At 48.6% G+C, this 23941-nt stretch overlaps 1 protein-coding gene across 1 annotated transcript in view; it reads right to left on the bottom strand.

Annotated features, from left to right (window-relative positions):
- LOC144932362 (regulating synaptic membrane exocytosis protein 3-like) overlaps positions 1 to 23941 on the bottom strand; it is an 82546-nt gene that overhangs the window by 53576 nt on the left and 5029 nt on the right. The window contains exon 2 of the mRNA XM_078856326.1: positions 1549 to 1994. Coding sequence (XP_078712452.1) covers positions 1549 to 1994 — 446 coding nt within the window. The remainder of the gene's footprint in view (positions 1 to 1548; positions 1995 to 23941) is intronic.

A 23941-nucleotide genomic window follows, 5' to 3' on the forward strand; every position in this document is an offset into this window, starting at 1 on the left:
TCTGCCCCTACCACCCCTCACCTACCCTCATCCATGCCCGTTTCACCGATTCGCGCATGTGCCCCATACCCCGCTGCCTCTCGTCCGCGTTGCACCCATCAGACACCCTCTCTCACCGTGACATTCCACCTTGTTCTGCCTTGCCTGCCCCAGCAGCACCAGCTACATTCCCAGCGCCTGTCCCTCCGTCCATTCTGTCACCTGCCTCGCTGACCGCCGTCGGCTTACATTTTAAAGCGCCGTGCGAAGGGCGTTATATGAATCCGAAATAGAATAGATCGATGAAATCTCTCCACAACTCGCGTCGTTGTGCAGAATGTAAGCAACACGATACATAAGCAGACGATAAACCTGTTTCTGCAGTTCGCCAGCACTGCTTCAAACAAAGCTGACACTGCCGATGGGACACTGAATATCGAAACCGGTCCACAGTTTGCCCGTGTTGGCACGGCCAACCACTTCCTATTGGAGGATGATTAAATGAGTTATAGAATTCATGTGTCGAAAAATATCAATCAGTGATTTAACAAGTTTCATAATGAGATATTGAGAGAATGCGGACACGCATAGTTTATTAGTATCTGTTTTGTTTTCCTACATTGGAGTAATGCACTGACTGTTAATATTGATATATACCTGTTACGTGCACTATTTAGAGAATAGTGCACTAATGAGGCTGCAAAGTAAGATTACAACTAGAATGGAGATATTTGTCTTTTATTCGTCTTCAGCTCTATTTATAAATAGATTCCCTTTGATTGCTTCCCAAGGGCGGCGACTTTGAATGAAGACGATATCCACTCGCAACAGAGACAGCAGGAGCTGCTTCCGCCACGACAGTCCCACAGCCGTGACGTCTCTCAATGTACGGAATAAAACCCATCATGAATGAAACATAACCGAGTTCCAAAAAGTACTCTAAGAAATAAAAAATATATATGGTTATCCTCACGCAAATACATTTTTCAAAGTATTCTTATTTACAGCAATAACGCTGACAAATCAGTGGCAGTGAATCGCAGTGATTACCTTGGGACTAATCTGGGACACATTCCCTTTGTTTGTGACCTAATAACAATGCCCAGGCAGGACTGACTGGGCCTCAAGTCTGATGGATGGTATATCTCTTATGTGCTCACATCTCCTGGCCAATCCGCACCCCAAAGCCACAATATCTGACATTCCCAGACGGCTCTCCCCACTCTATGTACTCACCTGGCTCTAACCCGCTTAGCTTCCGAACTCGGGAAGGAGACTGGGGGCATTCAGGGTGAGCGGGTCGCTGGCTGTGGACGCTCGTGATTGCAGTGGCTTTCTAATTAGTGGCGCTAACCCCCCCCCCCTCCCCCGGGTGGCACGCAGAGGGACGTGGTGGCTCCAGCACTGGCGAGGGTTCATTTGGCGATAGTCCGCACAAGGCGGCGCAGCCCGCCGTGGTATTGACGCGCCGATAACCCAATAAGAGGCTCCTCACTCTCTGAAATTTTCATTTAATTTGAGGCGCAGGAATCAAGGAACCCGCCACCCGCCCGCCCCGCCCCCACGTACCGGTCTGGCTCAGTTGCGAGGTGCTCCTGCTGCGGTAAGAGAGGCCCACGATGGCCACCATTCGCGCTCCCAGGCTGGAGCGGCGCTTCTTGCCGGCCGTGGACTGCGCGTCGGCTCCGTCGGCCGCGCCGTCCGCGGGGAGGGGCTGCCCCCCCCCCTCGGCGTCGTTGGTAGCCGCGGTGCCCTCCACCACGGTGTCGAGCGCCAGCTCAGACGCGCTCGCGCTGGGGCTGCGCGGCGGCGCCGGCGCCGACAGCAGCGCGTCGTCCGCCGAGTTGGAGCGGAACGTGCCGCAGTTGGGGCTCCGGGGCGGCTGGCGCATCGGCCGCCCCGCCGAGGGCACCCACAGGTGGCGGCTCCTCTGCACGACGGCGCCACCGCCGGCGCCACCCGCCGGCTCTCGGCCGGGCACCACGGGAGAGAGGCCCGGGGGTTGCACGTGACTCCTGCAGCAAAGACAAAGGTTGCCTCCTGTAGCCGGAGTAGTGGTACGGGTGCCGTTAGCGAGCGGCAATGAAGGCCAGCCGGCACACACGACAAAGACACGGGCCCGTGCGGCGTTAGACGCAGAAATGCTCTTTTCCAGGTTTGTATTTATATTTGCCAGGGTGTGACCACGAATGCGAACCTCGCGTCTCCAGGCCGCCGAGCTACCGCGGCTGTGCGTGAGATCCCTTCCCGTGACTTCGTGTCTATACCAGGCGGGCGGCGCTCGACCACCTATCCTGCTACAGGGATGTTGGTCGCTTGGCAGTCACACCAAACTTGTATTTTGTTCATTTCTCACCACTGCCACGTTTTCCAAATTAAGTGGGGGGAAACAAATGAAATACGATGGATGTTTTGTGTTCATTTTTTTGACCCCCAAACTATAAAATAGTCTCATGACTTTTGCAATTCTAGGTCGCACTCCATGAAAAATGCTGCATGACCAGATGAGCTAAATGCTTCCAGACATTCATGTAACGCGCATCTTTCACTTGGTGTCTCTGTAGCCTCCTAGTCAACGTCTGCCTAATTTAAAAACTGCAGCCAGTATCGAACACCGTGCCTTAAAACTAATCCTAGCTCTGCTGCAGCAATAAGCACAGATCTGCAAAGCGTTATTAAGAAATGTGCCACCGAGCATGGAGACAATGGAAACAGATTTTCTCTGAGTGGTTTCATGGAATAGGGATACCATTGAACGAACAGAGTAACGGTTCTCAGAAATCCCTGTTGGGAGAATAGAGACAAAGTTACGGAAGTCCAAAACTTGCACCGAAATTTCATTACCTGAGTGCACAGCGCGAGGGAGCTGAGTCTCTATGACCCAGGGAGCCCAGCGGGGAGTCTGCTGTCAGCTCAATACGCGAGGCAATTAATTCCCGAGCAAAGCCTGCTGCTGTTGTTGCTGCCGTTGTTATCGTCTAAGCTGTTACTCGCTGTTTAGTTGGAGCCTACTTTCATTCAGCACACGCCACTGACCACACACCCACGAACGCTAAACGTTCACACACATCCGAAAATAACACCGCCCTAAAAGAAAGAAAAAACACAAAGGTGACGTTTTGGGAAATGGCCCTTCACAGCATATCGATCAATCCATATTATGTGAATAGTTTTTAGTTGAATTTGTTATGTGTGCCGATGCACCACTGCCAACACAGTTTCGCAGCATAACCCACGACTCCACATGTGACAGTGAGCCACCAGTGCCTCAATCCCTCGACCAGTGAGGGCCCAGGCTCTGCCAGCCCAGGCACAACCCCAGTCCTGGGCCACGCTCAGCACCAGGACCCGGGGGAGAGTGTCCACGAGCTCCATTGGCCATGAAGCTCCGTCGGCTTGGCTCGCTCGCAATCCTCACCCCCACCAATTCCTCCTCTCCACCCCCAGCTGCTCGTCAGTGAGGGTCGGGAAACAATCTCTCCATTGCGGGGGAAGGACAACACGAGCCTTGCCCATCAGTCAGCCTGCTCGTGATGTATCCGGTTGAAGCCCACTTGCTTTCCTTAACAGTCAATATCATGTCTCTCGTTTGTGTCTGATCCCTGACTTGTCCCTCACTGTAACTCTACTCTATGCGCGTCTCCATAATTCGATATACATTTTACTATTAATTGTATTCATAGTCAAATAAAAGTTCACGTGTGCTAGTGGAGGATACTCCCCATTCCAGTGTTAACTTCACGCAAAGTGGTACATCCCAGAGGGATGATGACGACGATGATTATTGATAGGCTGAGTTAACCCATGAAATTGATTTGAACTTTGCCCCCTCCGTTAATGTTGTAAGACAACGCTATAACCACAGTGCCATTCAGCCTGACCAACCAGAACAGGTGTTGATGTCACACTCCTCACACATTCACTGAGCCAGCAGATGCCAGATATCCCTGCGAATTGTAATTGTACATCTCGCTAACTCCGTCGAGCAATTAAATTAAAAACTAAAAATAATCCTGAGAGCATTAACAATTGGAGGAGGACACGTGACTTCAGTCAGAGGCACGCGCTAGGCCCCGCCTCTCATGAGGGCTGCGTGGCTCACCAACGACGAATGAGCACGTGTCTACAAAGACACTTGCAGCTCCCTCGCAGGAGAGATCAATGAATGGCAAAGGACTCTTGCTAAATACAAATTCACGAACGAGCACGTGATTGATAAGTTACACGTTATGTTCAATGCATGGTGGTAATTGCATGGCAGTCATCTGTCCATCATATTAAAAACAAGTTTGCCCTGTCACACAGCAATAGGCGATTACCGTACACAGAATCTACATCCCATCATTCCAAACACACAAGAATACAGCAGTTGTGTTGTTTGGAATTGCAAACAACGCAGCATTCATCACTCCCCCTGTCTACAAATAAAAGAAAAATGCAACAAAGGAAAAAACATATCTGAGAGCTAGAACGCAGCTGTGAAAAAAACATAATATGCAACACATTTCTATCCTTTGGTGATTTTAAAATGAAAACATTTCCACGTGTGTTCACATTCACGTTTTATGTGTTTTTTTTATCATTCAGTATGAATGTGAAAATTATTCTCACGGAGGGAAGGGGTCGGTGAATACACATCGTACAACAACAACAATGGGAATGATTCAAGGAAACGTTTCCAATGATTGTGCTGTGGCTGGCCACTGAGAGAGAAGGCCGCGCGGTGCCACCGCGACCACCCCGCGTGCTCGCCGCAGCGGGGTGAGGGGCGCGTGGCGCGACTGCCAAGTCACAGGCAGCCCATCGCCGCCCAACACAGGCACCTCGAGGCGAAGGTGAAGTCACGTGGCAGCGCGAAAGAGTCGCGAGCTGACAGGAGCGCAAAGAGCACGTGGTTTCATCGCGAACATTCTTGCGAGAAGAAAACAATATATAGAGACGAAGATGGCATTTCATAATTAAAATCGTGTTACGTGTGCTTGCATCGCTGGAAGAAATAACGAGGAAACAGGCGTCCTATTAAAAGCAACCTATTACAGACACTCGGCGTTCCTGCTCGAATGTCAAACGTGCTTCACGCACGCGCGCACACGCTCGGCACTGCGCACGCGGTGCGCTCGCCAGGAGCGCAGAGGCTGCCGTGAGCACGCAGGGCGATACGAGATCTTCACAGGGACACCCACCTGAGGCTGATTGGAAAAAGTGCTGCCATATTGAGGCGCTAGTATTAAAAACATATATGGACGAGTGACCATGTTGCAATCCCCGCAGTCCAATCCTGGATCGATGCGAAGATCCCACTGCGTCTTCAAAGTCCTCCAAGGACTCACTACCGCATACATCTCCCCATTCATCACCCTCTCCTCCCCTAAATCACTCACACGTCTCCCTTCCCATCTCACTCTACTTCTCTCCGCACACACCTTCCAACCTCTCCCCTCTCATCTCACTCAACTCCAGTAACCAGAGCTTTCTATCGATGTCTGCAGTCAACATTCGCTCAGTGGGAGAGCGCTCATTCTCCTATCTAGTTTGGAACTCCATTTTCCTCAGACATCCGTGTTGCCAATTCCCAGCGCCGTGTTCCAGTCGAGGCTCAAGGCGGCACCTCGTCTCCTCTGGCTACGATCCACTGCCTCTTTCTCTCCCTAAAACAAATCTGCGCACTGCTCCATACGGCGCGGCAGATGTGGCCGCCTTCACGCGCGGCACGAATCGCGCCCGACTCGGCGTGCTCGTTCCACTGCTCGCCTTGCGCAAGGCGCTCCATCTTGACCCCCGCGTGCGCCGGGCGCAGCGGGGCCCGCTGGCTTCATCGCCACCGCTCGCGTGCATCCATCACGGGCAGCAGTGCCCGCAGCCTCACTGTGACAGCGGCCGCCAATTTAGGCCTCGCGCTATACCAAGAACGGACCTCCTTTTCTTAACAAGATCCACCGAAGAGAGAAAGGGGGGGGGTGATCAATGTGTCTGCTGGTGGCGCGACGCGCCCCACGACCCCCCTTCTCTTTATTTCCTCTCCCCCCTCGGCCTCGCCAGAGCCCCCTGCCTCCCCGACCCCCACACGGAGCACCGGAGGCCGGCGATCGCCTCTCGATTTCTCTGGCTCAAGGTGCAATCAGCGTCTCCCATCTGGCGCGTCCCCCCTTCTCTCGTTCTGCTTTCGCCTCCTGAAGATGCCCCGCGGCAAGCGGCGCGTGGCGACAGCTCGAGAGACGAGACGCCCAATGGGCGGTGCAGGCCACGAGCCACGAGCCACAGCGCACTTCGCAGTCTCCTCGCAACGCTAACGCGGCACCGCCTGCTGGACTTTGGTCGTACCAACTCCTCAACATGTTGGTATGTTGAATGTAATGTTCCCTGCAACACGGTAGCACTCAACTCAACACACTGTCCTGATGACAGATGGCTCGCACCATATCGATGTGGACAGGCAGTTTGTATATATATACACACACCGTGTCTATTTCAATTCTTAAAGCTGTGGAGACCCACATGTTCACGAGCTGTCTGGGCCACCCAGCGATCCATGAGCGGCGTGTGTTGTCACGCAAGTCCATATCTCAGAACTCATGGTGGTGTTTGAAGCATCGCATCGATAACAGACCACGTTCTCGGGACGCAGAGATTTCCATCCGACGGTCCTCCTCCCGACTGGGATGCCGCGGGTACCGCGTGAAAAATGAGCCACTGTGCGCCAAACGTCACGGCCAAATGTCCATCGTAGCATGAGGCAGCGTCCCCATGTATAGCAATGGGAACGCCTCTTAATAAATCCACCCAGTGTAAATATCCCGGGTATATGCCCAGTACCCTACCTTTTACAATAAACATCCGTTTATGCTACCTCTCTAAAATGTCTATGTGCTGTGGCGTTATAAACTGTAGCACTAACTTTCTTTTTTACTAGGTAAGGCCCGATGAACTATACAGCTTTTTTTAGACGTGATCTGTCCACAAATAATAGCTCAACGAAGTGGCTCTTCATGTGGAAATTGTATCAGCAGCCAATAAATCTCTCAACGCGTGATGTTGATTCTTAATGGGGAGGGGAAACCCGGAGGACCTGGAGAAAAATCAACGCAACCACAGAGAGAGAGACACACAAACTCCAATTATATAGCAGGCGTCAGGGTTGGGATCGAACCCAAGACCTCCTGTATACCACGCGAGGTAGTTAACGTCTCGCCACCGTGATGGATGACCATGTTGGGTTGTTTTGTTAAATACAAAGCGATCTATTTATAGACGCCCCACCGACTTCTACTGACCGTCTTCGAAACCACTGATTGAATATTGTGACAGCGATGGCTCAATATTTTGCAGAGGTCAGTATTAACAGATTGAATGAGTGCATTTGGAATTGGTTGGAGACATGTGGAGGCTTTGAAATGAGATGTTGATTTCTCTCAAATTTATGGCGAATATTTTAGTGCGGTATTTGTTAAATGGATCGCCCTGCGTACATACCAGACACGTCACGATTTAATTCTCACACATCCCCTACAATTGGGAGGTCATGATTCAATTGAAGAATATAACACATTGTCAACATTTAAAGAATAAAATCAATTAATGGTTGGCATTTCTCATATGAAGTTTAAAAAACGTGTTTTTTTTAAATGTTCCCATGAGTTGTACAGTATTTGTTTCTTTAACTCTCACACAGAAGGATTATTCGCGGAGGATCTGGGATTTGAAAGAGAGGCGGCTAAAAGGTTTAAACTAAATTATGCAAAACCGTATAGGCATAGGAATCCATTTATATATTTTCCTGCCTGGATGTTCCAGCAAAACATTTGACAAACACAACATGGCAACGCGCGGAGGTCTCGAGAGGTCAAACCCCTCTCCTTGAACTCGAGCCAAGCGTCAGCGACCTCAGCAACGCGAGAGCGCAAATCTCAAAACCCCGACGCTTGGCGTGGCGCGTGGCCCCGCGGCTGCCACTTTGTGGCTGCGGATTGGCAGCCCTGCCAGACAGCGTTCACGCCCTTTAAAGCTGCCCTCGTTACAGGCCGTTCGTTAGGAAGCAGAAAAATAAAAGTGGCGATCAGGATTGAGCTGGGGAGGGCATCGATCGTGCGGTGCCGCTGCCCATCCCCCCCACTCGCCCCCCCGCGCGCCACGGCAGGGAGCCGGGTTGGCGAGAGGAACGGTCGCCCATTAGCGAGTCACGACCCGGCGAGGTTTGCTCAACACTTGGAGGAACGAGCGCTGAAAGATTCCTTCACTTCCTCATAAATACTGCGCGCCAGACACAACTCAAACTCCGCGGCGCACGCTCTCACCGCCGTACGTTTCATCGCCTGCCTTCCATCGATAATGCATGCCGCTTCCTCGTTGCGATGGTTTATAACGCAGCTCAACTCTACGCGGTGCACTTGCATGGTGCGCGTGTGAAAGTTATAGCCCATCTCTTAAATAAAGTTTGGTCTCACTTTATGTGGATGTACACCGAGGAACCGGCTCAGATCATCGTTACTGATCTTAAAGGTGCATTGGAAATGTTTGATACTCCGACTGATGCTCCTGCTGTTGTGGAGTGACTCATGCAGCCAGCTATGGCTGCAGGATTTCGTTGTACATGTTGTTTATGTCGTTTATTGTGAAAATTTGGTCACAGTTCCTATGATCACAGTTTCATTGCTTTTATGGATTTATTTTGGTGATTTAGAAACGTTTTTTTTTTGGCCATGTATGTTTGTTGTAGTACGGAGTTAGACTGATGGCCTTAATCTAAGTTGTCTTGTGGTTGTTGTTGTTTGACTTGCATCCACTGGGATTTTTGAACACAACGTTGGTGTACGGTGCTTTTTCTGCAATATTTTGCTGTCTTTTCTTGGATTTTCTGTTTGCACATAGTCACTTTAAGATGTTTTCTTGTTCATGTTTTTGTTTTTTGTTTATTGCGGTTGCACCCGATTCAAGAGCCGAATGGCTCACAGGGCTATACCAAATAAATGAACTTGAAACTTCAACTTGAACTTGCCGGCATTGGCCATTAGCCGGCATCACACTCGGGTCGTGGGGTTCGTAGCGCAGAGGGCTAACTGCGACACTACCGCTCCCCACGTACCCGAGGATGAGAAAGAGAGAGAGAGGAGCGTGGGATTCCGCATCATCGCGGGGAAGAGGAAGGGCTGTGGAAGGAGTCTTCAACAGCGGTTCTCTGGCAGCTCCCTCGCGTCGTCGTTGGCCAGGATAGAATTCACAGGACAGAACCTTTAAAAATGCAGGAGGAATGTTTTTTCCGGGACACTCTTCGGGCAAGAATCACGACCCCCCCCCCTGCACGGCGGCTGTCCTCCAGCGATCGCCGTGGGCGTGCGTCGTCACGTCCACGCGGCGCCGAGGAGTCTAAACGACACCAACCCCGCCCGCCCGCCCGCCTCCCAGAAAAATATCACGAAATGTTCCGCATACGATTTAAATCGGAGAATATGTCGTGCATTGAGACTTACCACAGCCACATACAACTGCAGCGCCAGTGTCTCCATGTTCATCACATGCACTGTGCCTGTGAGTGAGTCTGTTAGGGTGCTTCCCTCTATATATATTTATGGGTTTAATCAAATTCGCCATGGCTTATGTCTCAAGTGAACAATGCGGCAGTGTGTCTCCCTTTCTTGCCCTGCGCCACTGGTGGATATTCCACGCTGCTTGAGTAGATTCCAGTCTCCCATAGGACGACGCACGGGGATGGCCCTTCTGGTTATTTGCTCATAGTTCAGCGGGCCACTCACTGTGGGTTGGTGAAGACGGGGAGCATAGACGTCGGAGCAAAAATTAATTTTGTTGCATTGATTTCTGCTGGCAACGCACCAGAGGATGATATTCAGGTCTATTAGCGTGATATATTGTTTAGAGTTCATGAGAGTGCTCTTAAATACACGGGGTTAACATTGTGATATTTTATTTATGTCCGTGTGTGGGTATCCCGATTACAGCAGGTTCATAATACAGCACGTCATGTGGGTAATGGTGATTCTAAAAAGCTATTATCTGTATTTATCCATGAAATGTGCTCCTGTTATCCGCGTAACAATCTATGTGAAATGACTCGAACGACGAACCACTAGGAGCTTATTTTATTACAACACGGTAACAACACTCGGTCCAGGCATCGTGCTTGGTCTTGAAGCTCGTGCCTTCCCTCGAACGTCCCCTCCCCTTGTGCTCAGCCCTTTTATATCTTTCGAGCCCCCTTTTTCGAATGTTCTTCCAGTGTTTTTTCTCCTTATCCAATCCCTGCCCTTCTGCTCGAACGGATCCCAATCGTCGCCTCTGGGTTCCGCTCTGTTTCCCGCCTATCATCGTTCAAACCTTTACCTCCAATCGCTTCAAAAGCCCTGCCTCCCGACCAATCACTGTGGTGGCCTATTTCCGCCAATCGGAGACCATGGCCTATTTTTTAATAGTCTTCATGCTGCAAATTGGCTTGGAGTGAGTGCTTCTTAATTTCGGTCATTACATACGGATGAATAAGAACAATTCGTTGAATGTGCTGCCACTTACGTTACTCCTCTTATCCGCACAGTCACGGATACTCGGATGACGTTTGCTCTTCAGGCTGCCTACTTTCAGACTCCTGTGCGGCAGAGTGCGGATAATCGGATACATTTTCGGTCTCCTCCAGATTAACTTCTCATTAGCTGCACGTATTGCGCATACGAGAAGAGTCAATGTGTGGATGACAGGGCTTTCAGAGAATTGATATAAGGGTGGTGCAGAGGATAGGATGAGTGAATAGGGGCACAGCCAAGAAGAATTGGTATTGTGGTATTCTCTCCACAGGTTCGTTCTTGGAATGTTTTCCAGCATATACAGACGGACAATCAGTGCCACACAAGAAGCTAAAGAAAAAGCTGTGGAGATTTAAACACATGTCAAATACCTTCAAATTATCTTTTTTGTTGTTAGATTACCAGTCAGGAAGTGTAAATTCTAAATATGATTAGTTAATTAATATTCTCAAAGTAAATGCCATCCACTCTGCGTAAGGGCACGGCTGTTGTGAGCAACAGCACACCAGGGCTCCGAGTGGCCCTTTCCTGTGTGGACGAAAGTCCCGGCCGAGACATCGCCTGCGTGCCCTCGCTCCTCTGCGCCGATGGTTCCTACACGTCACGTGGCTCCATGTTACGCGCATTGCCGCGCTCAAACCGCTTCGAACCACCTTGCCTGCATTAATTCTAGATTTGAAGCTTTCGTGACTGCAAGGAATGATATTCTTAGGTTTTTTCGGTAAAGTCACGTAGGTAAAACATCAAAATTAATGAAAATAAAATAAAACAAAAAATCACGACGTTTCGGAGGCAACACAAGTCTCCGTCATCAGGTGGGACCGTCACAGCCGAATACACAGTGTTGCCTCCGAAACGTCGTGATTTTTTGTTTTATTTTATTTTATTTTCATTAATTTTGATGTTTTACCTACGTGACTTTACCGAAAAAACCTAAGAATATGATACCTTGCCTGCACTCACCACGGCTGGCGTGACACTGAAAGCAGCTCAGAAACCGTGCTGAAATAATTTCAGCCAGTACAGCTACAATACAGTTGCATTTCGATTTGAGAAGATGCTTTCATCAGTTAGCCATTTAATATATATACTGTGTATATATATAAAGTGTGTAAAGGGGATGTGTTCCTGAAGAAGCTCCCAGAACGTTTAGTGAAACGTCAAACATCGTGATCAAGAAACACGAGGGTGCGGCCAGAAAACGGGTGAGCTACGCAGCACAACCTGCGCAGTAGTAAATGGGGAGTGCATTTCATTTTGTGTAAGCTCAGCACATATCGACACATTTTGAAACTTATCTCCACTTGCCTTCTGAAAGAGAGACGAGTATCCACGACGTCAACACAATTACAAGTGTCGGGGCCCCTGCTGTCACGTCGGCTTTGATGCAAAACTCGCTTCCCAGCAAGCGAGACTGTCAGACGACTCTGGCTTTCATCTCCACTTGCGGAATTCGTGCATTGCACTCGGTTTCATAGTCGCAGCGATGACAGGAGGGAGCTCAGCCGTGCCAACAAAATCCTGGCTGTAGGGAGGTCCCCCCCCCCGCCAGCACGTAGACCATTGTACGCTGCCGCCATTTTGTACCCACCTGCGCCATCTTGGCAGGCCGCATGTCTAAGTAAGAAACTAATAACACAAAATTGAACTCCGTGTAGGCACATCGAGAAAACAGAATGCAACAAAGTGTTGCAAACAAACATGGCTGGCCTCAGTAGAAATAGTGGCACGATTACTTCCACGAATTATGAACGTAATTACACGTGCAACACATGGTAATGGTGCCTCAGATTATGGAGACAAAATAAGAATCGGATGTTGGTGCTACCGTGATCGCAGCGCGCCCTGTATGTGTGCACATGTCGCACACCCCTAGAGCTGGTCCTAAAAACAACATTATTTTTGCATGTGTAAAATACCGATCCAGCACTGCAAGATCGTGAGAGGTGGCGGCGACGTGGGGAGCTCTTCCTCCAGAAGTGGATTGACTTCAGAGACTTCATTCAAAACCAGTCAAATTGATCCATGGGCTGCCTAAAATATGGAGACAAAACGTATCGGGCGAGGTATCTCCCCTTGTCACTTCCCGATGAGGTCCTTACTTGTGCCATCATCTCGCCATTGTGCTTGGAACGTAACATTATTATCGCTAATTATATACTTCTGATGACAAACACTTGTTGTCAGAAAGCATCACAGAATGCAAACAGGTAAATAATCCCAATGGCACAAAGCGAACACCATTGACTTTCGAGCCATGACGAGAGAAGGATGATGGTGGCACCGCCAATGCCGCGGCACTGGGGCCTTGCCCACGATAGCGCCACCAAAACCAAGCGGCTGTGGCTTTGCGAGTTTCTGTTTAAAGCAGAAGCTGCACCGTGATCCATCATTCTTCTACATCACGGGAGCATTCGGTTGTGTGGTAGGACATTTATTTTGGGAACAAGCCGTTAAGACGCACGATACGTATTACTCACTGTGAGTTAAGTCGCTTAACTTTAGCACAAAATAGAATTTGCGTAAAAGGCACGGCATAGGATGTTTAGTGTCTATAAGGAGCCTGAGGCACACCCAATTACATTTACATCAAACAAATGCATGCATTTAATTTAACTTTTATTAATAGCTGAAGACAAAATGTCTTATTATTCTAAAGTGTTATGACAAGCGTCCACAGTGTGTAATGTACTAAATTATTTATCTCTGTGCAGAACAATGTATTTCTATGGCAATCGTTTTTATTTTAGGAGCAACCTGCTAAGGCAGTGTTCATCATCTCCAGTCTTAGAGACCCACAGCGTACAACTTTCCCTTGTTACCAACTATCATGTGCGTGCAGTGTGTGTGAAGTGACACCTGAGTAGATAAGATTGGTAATCATGGTAAGGCAAACTGTGGGTGGGTGGGTAGCACGAACTGCACGGTTGGCTACGTATGGTGCGAAAGAAGTTCAAGACATACATGGAGCAACGGCTGGCAAAATTCAGAAAGTGTGTACGTATGTTCAACTTCTTTCGTACCGTACGTAGCCCACGTGCTAATCGGAGGTGCGGAAGAAGCTGCAATTGCAGTTACTTAATCACGGAATTTAAACACGGGATGGGTAAACGAATTTAACCTCCACGCTGGTGAACGTCATCAACCGCTGTCGAGTAAAACATTTTGTCTTGTTCCACGTGGTGGGTGCTTCCTCAGGAATTGAATGAAGAAGCTCCAAGCAAGTTGAACTGGAGAGGAAATGCCACGCGTTGCTGGAGGGCATGGCAGTGTCGGAACTTGCGAGCCGTATAAAATGACAGCCCCAAAGCACGTTAGGCCGTCGCCTTTCACATTCCTATCGTATGACATATTACGGCATTCACTAAGAAATTATTACAATTTATATCTAACTTATCAATTCCACAATTAACCCTGCAATGTAACATGTGACTTTACGTAACTATGTTTATCATTTCAAAACACATTTTATGTTTTTTTTAGATCTTGGATGACAGAGTCAATTTCCGCCGAGTCGAATGCTTGTTCATAGTCTAAAAAGACTCAGCATAATGGCATTTGATATTCATTCATCTTTTCCAGAGTCTGATTGATGGTTTGTACGTGTTCAGTTTGCAAGAGTGAGATGGACTGTTGCATTACGGGGTCATGAGGGATGCTGACGACTTGAGGAGTCCTTCATCCAACAGTTTATTAACTACGGCTCATGGTGGCGGCGATGACGATGACTGCTAAATGTGTTGCCTTAATACCTTCTCTGCATTGTTAATATCTTGATCCTGTGTGCTGCTGTGTTTCATATATTATCGCACGTTTGCTATATTCAGTTCATGATCCACTTCTCATTGAACGAGACACTTTTATTCTCGATAAGCTCCCAGCTCTGGCGTTCCTTCCTAAGACGGCGGCGTAACTGATGGCCACAGCACCCTCAACACGCCCCATCTCCTGGGTTCTCCCCAGCTCAGCGGCATTGAGCCAGGGTAGTGCTCGGATGGGGATCCACTGCTGTGCTGCAGAGGGCAGTGCAGCAAAATAATTAGTTGTACTGTACTGTGCTTCCATGCTTTCCACATTGCTTGCCTTACAACGAGGAGGGTTAGCGTTGCTCCGTCGCCTATTCGACGGCACCCGTTGTGTTTCCGCGCGTAAGGGGGTTAGCCCAATGCCTGCCCATACCGGAGCTATGAGCAGTGCCATCGAGCAACTCTTAATGCCCTGAATGGGTTACCGGACTTAACGTACATTTGTAACTCTTTGTCTGTTGCACTTCAAATGCCATGCGAGAAAAGTGAAATGAGGTGGATTCTTTTTGTTTTACTATTCAAACGCCTTTAGAGTTTACATTGCCTTTAATGGCATTGGATGGAAAATTAAAACATTTTCCAATTCGCCAACGTTATTTTAGCAACACCATGGTGAACACCTGAATGGCTGTCCTATGTTTCATGATAACATGCTTCACTTACAATTGTCTGATAAAACGCGACTCGGCCAACAATTACAATGTTACATTGGGAAATTCAACTTACACTTCTGGTTATTAATAATGCTAAACGTGTTTAGATTCAATACAAAATGTGCAGCGCAGACATCATAACCGCAAAGAAATGCACATTATAATTATCTGGCCTGACATGAAACCTCATTTAAAAGGTCACAGTCTCCGCTGAAATGAAATCTAATCAAACAATCGATCTCCAAGCTTGCACGGGAGAGTCAGGGCCTCCATTCAACTTCTCTTTTTGGGCTTTGTTTATTTTTTTATTTTAGCCTTCCCTGAATTTGGTGAGTGCACGACACAGCCACTTGATCCAACAGTGTGGAAAAGAGATCAGAACTGGGCGGGTCAGGATGCTGAGTTGTTGCCACACGAGTAGCCCATTGAGACGAGAAAGGGCCTACATTATTTGGATAATTTGGCTCTCATTCCACAACCTTTTGGCAGAATGATAGCTGTTTTTACACAAAGTCTGAAAATAATCATTCCACATTGTGTAACTCACGTGAGGCCAATACCACGTGACATGCATCCATTCCGTAGCTTCTATGGCCATAACTGTGGACTGGTCAAACCTGGGCAGGGTCAGGGCCAATGGTGCAGAGTTTATGAAGGTGTGGAATTGTGTCGGTCACGATGTTGGTGCTTGGCTTGTGCAGGGGATGCTGAGAGGGCATGAGCAGCCCGTATCGTGCTACACGGCACTGTGATGGCTCACACTGGAATTCTGCCAAAGTGTAAAAACGAATTTTACAGGAATTGAGCCCCCCAGTCTCGTCTTCAATGGAGACCTGGGTTAATAATAATGCAGGATTGGATATAGAAAATCAATTACACAACGATAACGTCAAATGTACAATATCACAACAACAACAAAACGTCCTCAAATTATTGGCAAATCAAATAAACCAAGAATAAAAGTGTCAGATTAAGACAAATTATGAAAATATAGAGACTGATCAAATCGTTGGTACTCCATTTTCAAGAAATTAATCGAGTTTAGCAGAGGGTCCAGACCAAATATTGTATTTGTTGGTGCCACCTAAGATGGTATCTTTAAATAGTCAATAAAAGTGAATTGTGTAGTGCCCTTAGTTGATAAGTAGGCCATCATATACTGTTTGGTTCTTTCGGTAAAGTCACGTAGATAGAAAATTAATAGATTACGACGTAATTAATCAGGAGAACTGCTCTGTTTGTCTCACCTGATGACGGTTGCTTGTGTTGCGATCGAAACGTCGTGATCTTCTAGATTTTAAGTTTTCGTGATTGCAAGGATCCATACTCTTTTGTTCTTTCGGTAAAGTCACGTAGGTGAAAATAAAATACAAATAAAAAAATAACTAAATCACGACGTTTCGGAGGCAACACAAGCTTCCGTCATCAGGTGAGACAACTACCGCAAAAAAATGTTTTGATGCCCACTACAGTAATTGTTTTGCTGTGGTTGTCCCACCTGATGACGGATGCTTGTGTTGTCTCCGAAACGTTGTGATTTAGTTATTTTTTATTTTATTTTCACCTACGTGACTTTACCGAAATAACCAATAAGTATGGATTCCTGCAGTCACGAAAGCTTCAAATCAAGATTCGGCCATCATATAATCTACTTTTATTAGCCATTAACATTACTAAATAGCTGCCACTTATAGTGGTACAGTGTTCCGCTCTGACCCATTGACTATGAGAGGCTGCAGTGGTAACGCGCCCCTTTTATGCGACTACGGTACAGAATTTAAATGACTGCTTTATTGGGAGAGAAAAAAAACTTCCAGCAGCCTACACTTTGCCTTTAGCAGCAAAGGGCAACCACTATGGAAATTGGACCCTGCTCACGCAGAGCTCAGTCCAATTTTTTGTTATTAAAAAAAAACCTGGCTAGCCGATATTCCCCTTGCAAAAAAAAACAAAGAAAATTATTACCCAGAATCAATCTTAGCCCAGTGCAGGGAGTGTTACGATTTTAATGCGTGCTCTACGCGTGTTACTGTGCAACAATGGACTGCAGAAAATGGGCGTGAGGATGTGATTACATTTGCCCCACACTAAACCTACTTTGATTCAGCGAAGGATCTTGACATTTTTGTTACGACCCAATTTTCATATATTGTTAATATAATCAAGCCTCGACTTTTTCAGTATTTATCCATGTAATAAAAAAAAATCCCAATAGGTGTCTCCTGTGGAGAAATCTGTAAATTCCACCCCGCTGGGTCAGTATCGCGAACAGAGTTGAGCAACGTTCCGTCCCCATTTGAAGAGGAAGAGAGTGAAGTTGAAGGGTAAAAGTGCAGCTCTGCAACTGCCCGCTCACGCCACTGCTGGCAGAAACAAACCCTCTCCTCCAGGGAGCTCTAGAGAGCCCTCCCTGGTGGTATTTTTGTTCCCTATTCTTCAACGACGTCCAGACATCTTGGAAGAGGTGGGATTAACCCACACTTTACCCCACGACCACACGCGATCTGTTGATCGACAAACTGGGGTGAGTCCATGTTGTGTGCTGAGTCGACAGAGGCGGGGGGCATTTTCGGAAACTTTGCCCCACTGGTCGACCTGCTGCGTCAGGAGATGGAATCAGAATGGCGACCTTTGCGTTGCACGCCCGTTGCGCTGACCACCAGGGCACAGCCGCATCCCCGACCGAGCACGGGAAAACCCCGAATGGAATGTTCGCGTGAGCCCTCGCCGTCTCGCCGTGCGGCCTTGCAGGATACCGGTGCGGGCCACCCCCTACCCCACGTGCCGGTCAGTAACCCCCCTGGAAAACATCGCGCCAATTGTTGCGGCAGCAGCGACAGAGCCAAGTTAACGCACTCGCCGTCACCAACGCAGCCAAATTTACTGCGTCGGATGCTCTTTCTGTTGCCACTACAGGGGGCTGCAGAGTTTCCCTGCCAACGGATATGAATCAAAGGTCCACAGAGTCTCACAACGCCACACGCGAGTAATGGGGCAGCGCCCGTATCCAGGGCTGCCCAAAGGTTCTGGGAGACCCGGGGCAAATTTTCATCTGAGGCTCCGCTTATTCCACTGTCCACAGTCTTGCGGTGGGGCCCTCTTTAGTGTGATGCCCTGGACAACTTTCCAGGCCCAATCCTCTGAACGGCCCTGCCGGTCTCCATTTGTGAACCTGAGCCAAAATTCCAAATGTTGAGTGACAGGGACCAGTCTGTCCATTGACTTAATTTGAAGGGGCGTGATGCTCATTAATTTACGTTTGATCATGGGAGATGATAAGTTGTGTCTGCCTCTGGCCAGGATATAAAAAAAATTGTAACGTGAAATGATTACTGTTAATGTTTCCATGGTCTTCTCTCACTGATCCCTCCTCCGATGTTGACGATTCAATCTACCAAATTGACTGCTTAATCTCATCCAAGCTGTGTTCAACCGCAACACTGCAGGTCAAAACAACCCACTCACCCAAGTACCCACCCATCCACTCACTGACTCACTCACTCAAACACCCACACACCTACTCACTCACCCACCCACTCACTCACCCACCCACTTGCTCACCCACCACCTCACTCCACTAAGATCAAAACACGTATCTATCTGCTTCTCCCTTGCACTACTCCACTTTGGACTTCTCTCCCATTACATTTTCCCAATTTACTACAATATCCTTACGTATGCCAAGAAACCTATCAACTCTTATCTATTAGTGCTGTTTGTTGCTGACCGCTTGCCATGTTGGGCCTTTGCTGCTCAGCAACCGTGATATTTTCACAATTTAAATGGCGTTCTCTAACCGAGCCTTTGCACGCTAGTTTACAAGGCCATTCCAATTTCTACTCATTTGGGTCTTGGTATTAATGTGCAGTGGCTCCATTCATCTTCATAGAAGCTCATTAACAGGAACGGCCCGCTCGGATTATTGAGCATCTTTGTAAAGGGTGATCCATTAAGCTGCCCACATCCTGGTCATGATGGAAGAGCTCTGTGCCGACAGACAGTAAGAGTGCATTGTATGCAATCCAACGAGATGCAGTCCACTTGGGTTACCAATTGTGAACAAACAGCCCTCGTTAAGGACAATTAAGGTGCCTCGAAACGACACGAGGGCTTCTGAGAGTGATATTCTGGACACCTCTTTCATCAACTGAATTCCACACGGCGAATGACAAATCGGACGCGAGTGTGCCGTCATCACGATGCTAGAGGCTTTGATATAATAAATAATGTGACAATTACATTTGAGTAATATGTCAAGAGGCGGCTGGTGTGCTCGGAGGCTTCTTATGAATACGAGGAACAAGCGTACGGGTAACGCTGCTTCAGGGCAGCCAATAGCTCAGCAAACACGAAAGTTAGAGGCACCAGATTGACTGTCAAGCGAGCCTGGGCAAGACGAGGTGGAGACTAGCAATGGACTGGCAGCCACAGCAGCGAGCACAGACAACGGCCTCGACTCTGAGGCCTGTTGCAGCTCAACGCGACATCTGCTGTAGCACATACGAAGGGGCGGCACGGCACGCGTAGGCCGCCTTTGTCTCCCCAGTGACGATGTTTACACATCGCAGCAGGTATTCATTTGTGGCCGAGTCGACTTAGTAGAGGCCCAGAACCGGTTCAGATAATCGTCACTGGGTGTTGGCTGTGTGTAGTGCGAATCGAACTGGGGGGGTCGCTGGGTCCACACAGAGACGCACCCACGCCACTAAGCTCACAATGCGTGCGCGCAGCAAGAGGTGCAGAAACTGGTCAAGTCACAAGTCAAAGGTCTTGTGTTCAAATGGACATTGAGGCAGTGTCCGTCTCCTGCTAACAGCCCCGAGCCGGTGGTAGAAATTCCACATTCCTATGGCTGGGCAAGTCTATCCAGAGAATATCCACCGATCTCATTCCCACGAGCACCGTTTATGATTGTATTGACCACAGAGATGGGCCGGGTCAACCCGCGACCAGGATGTGAACTCACGAACCACTTGTGATTGCGAGCCGCTCGCTCGAGCGCTGGGCCATCTGGCCAGATGCAACCACTGGTGACGCTGAGACATGTCAGTGGTCATGGCTGGACACGTGGCAAGACATCAACGAGAGATGTGAATAAAGAGGTAATAAACCAGACTGGTTAGAGTTAAGCCGTTTAAAATAGAATACTTATACAAAAGAATCGCTGGTGTGGATAACAAATCACTTGAATCAGAATCCGTTCTGTGATATCACCTTACACAGACCATTCTCGACCACGTTGGTGGATGCATTGCTCGGCGCTAATTCTGTATGGACACTTCTTTTTGTAGAGTGTACGGCAATATGTGACGATGTCCCTTCTTCTTAATCTCACCACTCTAACGAAGGAGCATTGCCAACAACGTGGCCTGCCATGTATGCGTTTGCTCTTCAGGGACAGCGTTATTGACGAACGTGTTGAATGATCGCTACGTGTCCGTATGTCCGGTGTGCTGCCCTGCCACGCACGACATTAGACGGTTCACAGGCGCCAGCTCCTCCCGCACTTGCCGATCGCCGTGGGCTACACCCGAGACGACGCCTTCGAGAGCCATCACTCCCACGGCTGCGGCTAAGACAACAGGAGGCGTGAACCGACTCCCTCCCCACACATCCGGTCCCCCCCACTCCCCCCGCTGCCCCCCCCCCCTCGTCTCCTCCTCCCCCCTCCCCTTCTCGGCTTCTCAATGAAAATGTGAACGGAGGCAACGATGATGCCGCGGCTGCTGCTGATGGCGGTGTTGCCACGGCAACGTTATTACCACGGCAACCGTCTCCGTGGAAACTCGCGCATGCTTACTGGAGGCAGGCAGCGCTGTGGGTTTTTTTTGTGCCACTTTTAAAGAAACGTCAAATTTGCATGCAGACAGAAGGCGACAGTCTGAGGTCCTGGCGAGGTGCGGGCTGCGCTCGAATTTGGGGGCTGATATAAATGGGTAACTTTGGTTTTAATAATAACCGACAAAATGTACCCGAGTTTATAGCTGTGAAGAGGAGATAGACACATCTGACTTGAGCGAATATTTAATTCAAACCCCTTTTGTCACGTGATTATGTCGCAATGCTAGAGCCCTCTGGGAAATTATGACAACGTGAAGTTTCCGTTGCTAATTATACGAAGAGGTCATGTGCGGCTGTGGGTATGTGGTGAGCTCCGTGGGGAACGAGTGAACGCCGCCGCCACCACCACCACCACCTCTCTCCCTTGCAGACTCACTGCGTCCCAGACTTCGGGCGGGACTGCCATGCAACCAGGGACTGTTGCTTGCAATCCGCGTGTCTAGCAGCCTGTCTACGGTCACCTCCTCCAACACGGCCTGGGTTAAAGTGGAAGGGCGAGTTCGTTTCTTGTGAACGCGCTTCCACCAGTAGGGGCGAGAGCAAGGCAATTGCAGGACCGCGCCTCTATCGTTCAGCTCTTACACGCTGTATACAGCAAAAAATATCGCACGTGTAATTGGTGAATTTGCGCCAGTGTTTGACTTGTTCTATAGATGTTCACAGAATATGACCTTTTCACACAGCAATGTATCTTAACCTCGCACGAGTGTGCTACTTCTAAAGCACAGGAGATAATGTTTACATGTTTACATGTTTAAAGCCGTCTGCGCTTTTGTTTGTGTCCAGCAACATATGTGTGCTTATAATTGCGTTTCCATATCCGACCATTTCACATCTCAGCCGATGCCTCGCTCCCCAGCGCGTCGGATCTGTGACGAGCTACCCTCCTGTTTTGAAAATTAAACGGTTATTGCAGATCACATTAACGGGCAGCAATGAATAAATACATTAATCTTACACATTTTTCGTTACAAGCCTTGCCTGGAGAAACGTTTGTGAACTAAATCCCACAGCACCGTCTGATACCTTTTGTGAAAATACATTTGCGTTTTTTTGGAATCAGACCATTTGTCCCCAGTTTCCGCGTTCAACCGATTAAACTATAAAACGTTGCATCGGTATCCTGCTGTAAGAGTCGATTTCGAAACACGCAGGTGGCTGCGTGCGTGCATTCTGCTGCACCACAACCAGCACGGGCGTGTAATCGCTGACGATTTCAGGCCCTAATGAATGTATAATGGAGGGATTCGTATTTATACGATGAGCATCGCCGTACGACGGCGATTGTCGCTGCTCACAGCAGCCGACGCTGGAATGAGTGATGGTGGAGGAGAGACGAGTGTTCACTACTACACTCAATTGCTTGAAACGATCCACCTTTACGAATTCGCCATTTATCCCAAACGTGAGTTCTTGTTAAAATGACCATTGGGAGGGTGATCATCTCCTCTTGAAAGCCCCAAGCAATTTGAGGAAATTCAACATTTCTATAGCAGGGTTGAGTTTATCCATCGTACAAACTCTTTTGTCTCAACACAATGTGGTCTTTATTTTTAGACCCTGGAGGGATGATGGGTCGATTCAATCCCCACAACGATTGCGAGCCGCTCGCTCTACCGCCGAGCCACCAGACCGGATATTTGTCCCCGTTGCAATATGAATCCCGTCGCTACACACCGTACACGCCGAGTGATTGCTAAACGTGTCTCACGTGACAAATATGCCCCATGTAATTAATTGTATAAATCATCTGTATGCCACGTGGGTCACACACGTGCTCCCACGCGGCCTCTATTGTAATGTGTATTAAACACGACGTCGACCACGTGGTTTAGTCATCATCGGGCACATGCAGCGTGCTGAGACTTCATTTGTATTTCAAACGGAGGGAAACTGGGTGACCTCAAAGATGACGTCCCTTGGTGGGTGGTGAGGGATGGAGAGTGGACATCCTTGCCTAGAGAAGAAGGTTGCTTGCACGTGGGGAGTTGAGTATTTGACTAGTTTGGCTGTGTAAGGTTCACCTCTTGCGTGTAAATGTACCCACATTTTACTCGTAAAGAACAATTATTTCCATCATAAGAGCCGTCATCTTCCCTTCATTACCAGTGACATCGCTAACATTATATACATTCACATTACTATTATTAACATTGCCAGTGTAGTCCCAATGAGGACATATTGTGCCAAATGGCGACACAAGGTACATGGCGTCATATTTTTATGTATTGGAAATTTAATTTCACTCAGCGTTGCTGTGACGAGAAAAAAATAAATAAACACGCATGGAAAATATTTATCCAACATAACCACTCGCAGGCCACCAATTCACCAGGTCTAGATGTGATCTTCCCCAGGATTGTGTTCCACTTTCACAAATTCTGAGAATTCTGTTCTTCCCCACCACCGCCCCCCCGCCCGCCCCTGCTGTTCATTACCCCCGGCCGCACACTCCCTAAGTGCAACCTCAGTCTCGAGCCCACGCCTTTCACTTCACACCTCGCATCTCCAAGACCTCTCATTGCCACGTGCGTAACGCTCCCCAAACCCACAATTTCCTCTGCTCTTTTCCGAATGAAACCCTCTATTGTGACATCCCATTTTCATCCCCCTCCCAACATCGTTCATCGGCAGGCGGCAGGAACCCTGGTATGATGATGATGATGATGCCTGTAAGAGAAACTACGTGTTTCCAATCCTCAAGTGCCTTTGCAGGAGCCCAATCCATCTGGACACCCACTGCGAAACTGGATTCGCATCAAGACTCCTGTTTAGCAAAAGGCCTACCTGAAACGTCGTCAACGATGCAAAAAAATGGAAGATAAACTCAAAAGGATGTAAAGAAGCATTGAGAATTGACAGTGAACAGATGAACGCACGACACGCAGCGGGTTGATTACACCACTAAGACCGTTACGAGAAGTGGGAGCCTTGGGCAGAACGCGTCGCTGGAAGAGACAATCTCCTTTGGTCAAGAAAAGTGACGGATCGACAGCCATGGAGATGGAATGCATCTGGGGGGATGGTCGCTGGGGAGATGGAGCGGTGACATCGGCTTCGCGTGTCGGTGCTCGGCGGATTGTTGCGATTGAGAGACGGGAAGCCTTCGTCCGTTAATGCGAGACGAGCTCTGTCT

This window comes from Lampetra fluviatilis, chromosome 5, assembly GCF_964198595.1.
Source record: "Lampetra fluviatilis chromosome 5, kcLamFluv1.1, whole genome shotgun sequence".
Lineage (NCBI taxonomy): Eukaryota > Metazoa > Chordata > Hyperoartia > Petromyzontiformes > Petromyzontidae > Lampetra > Lampetra fluviatilis.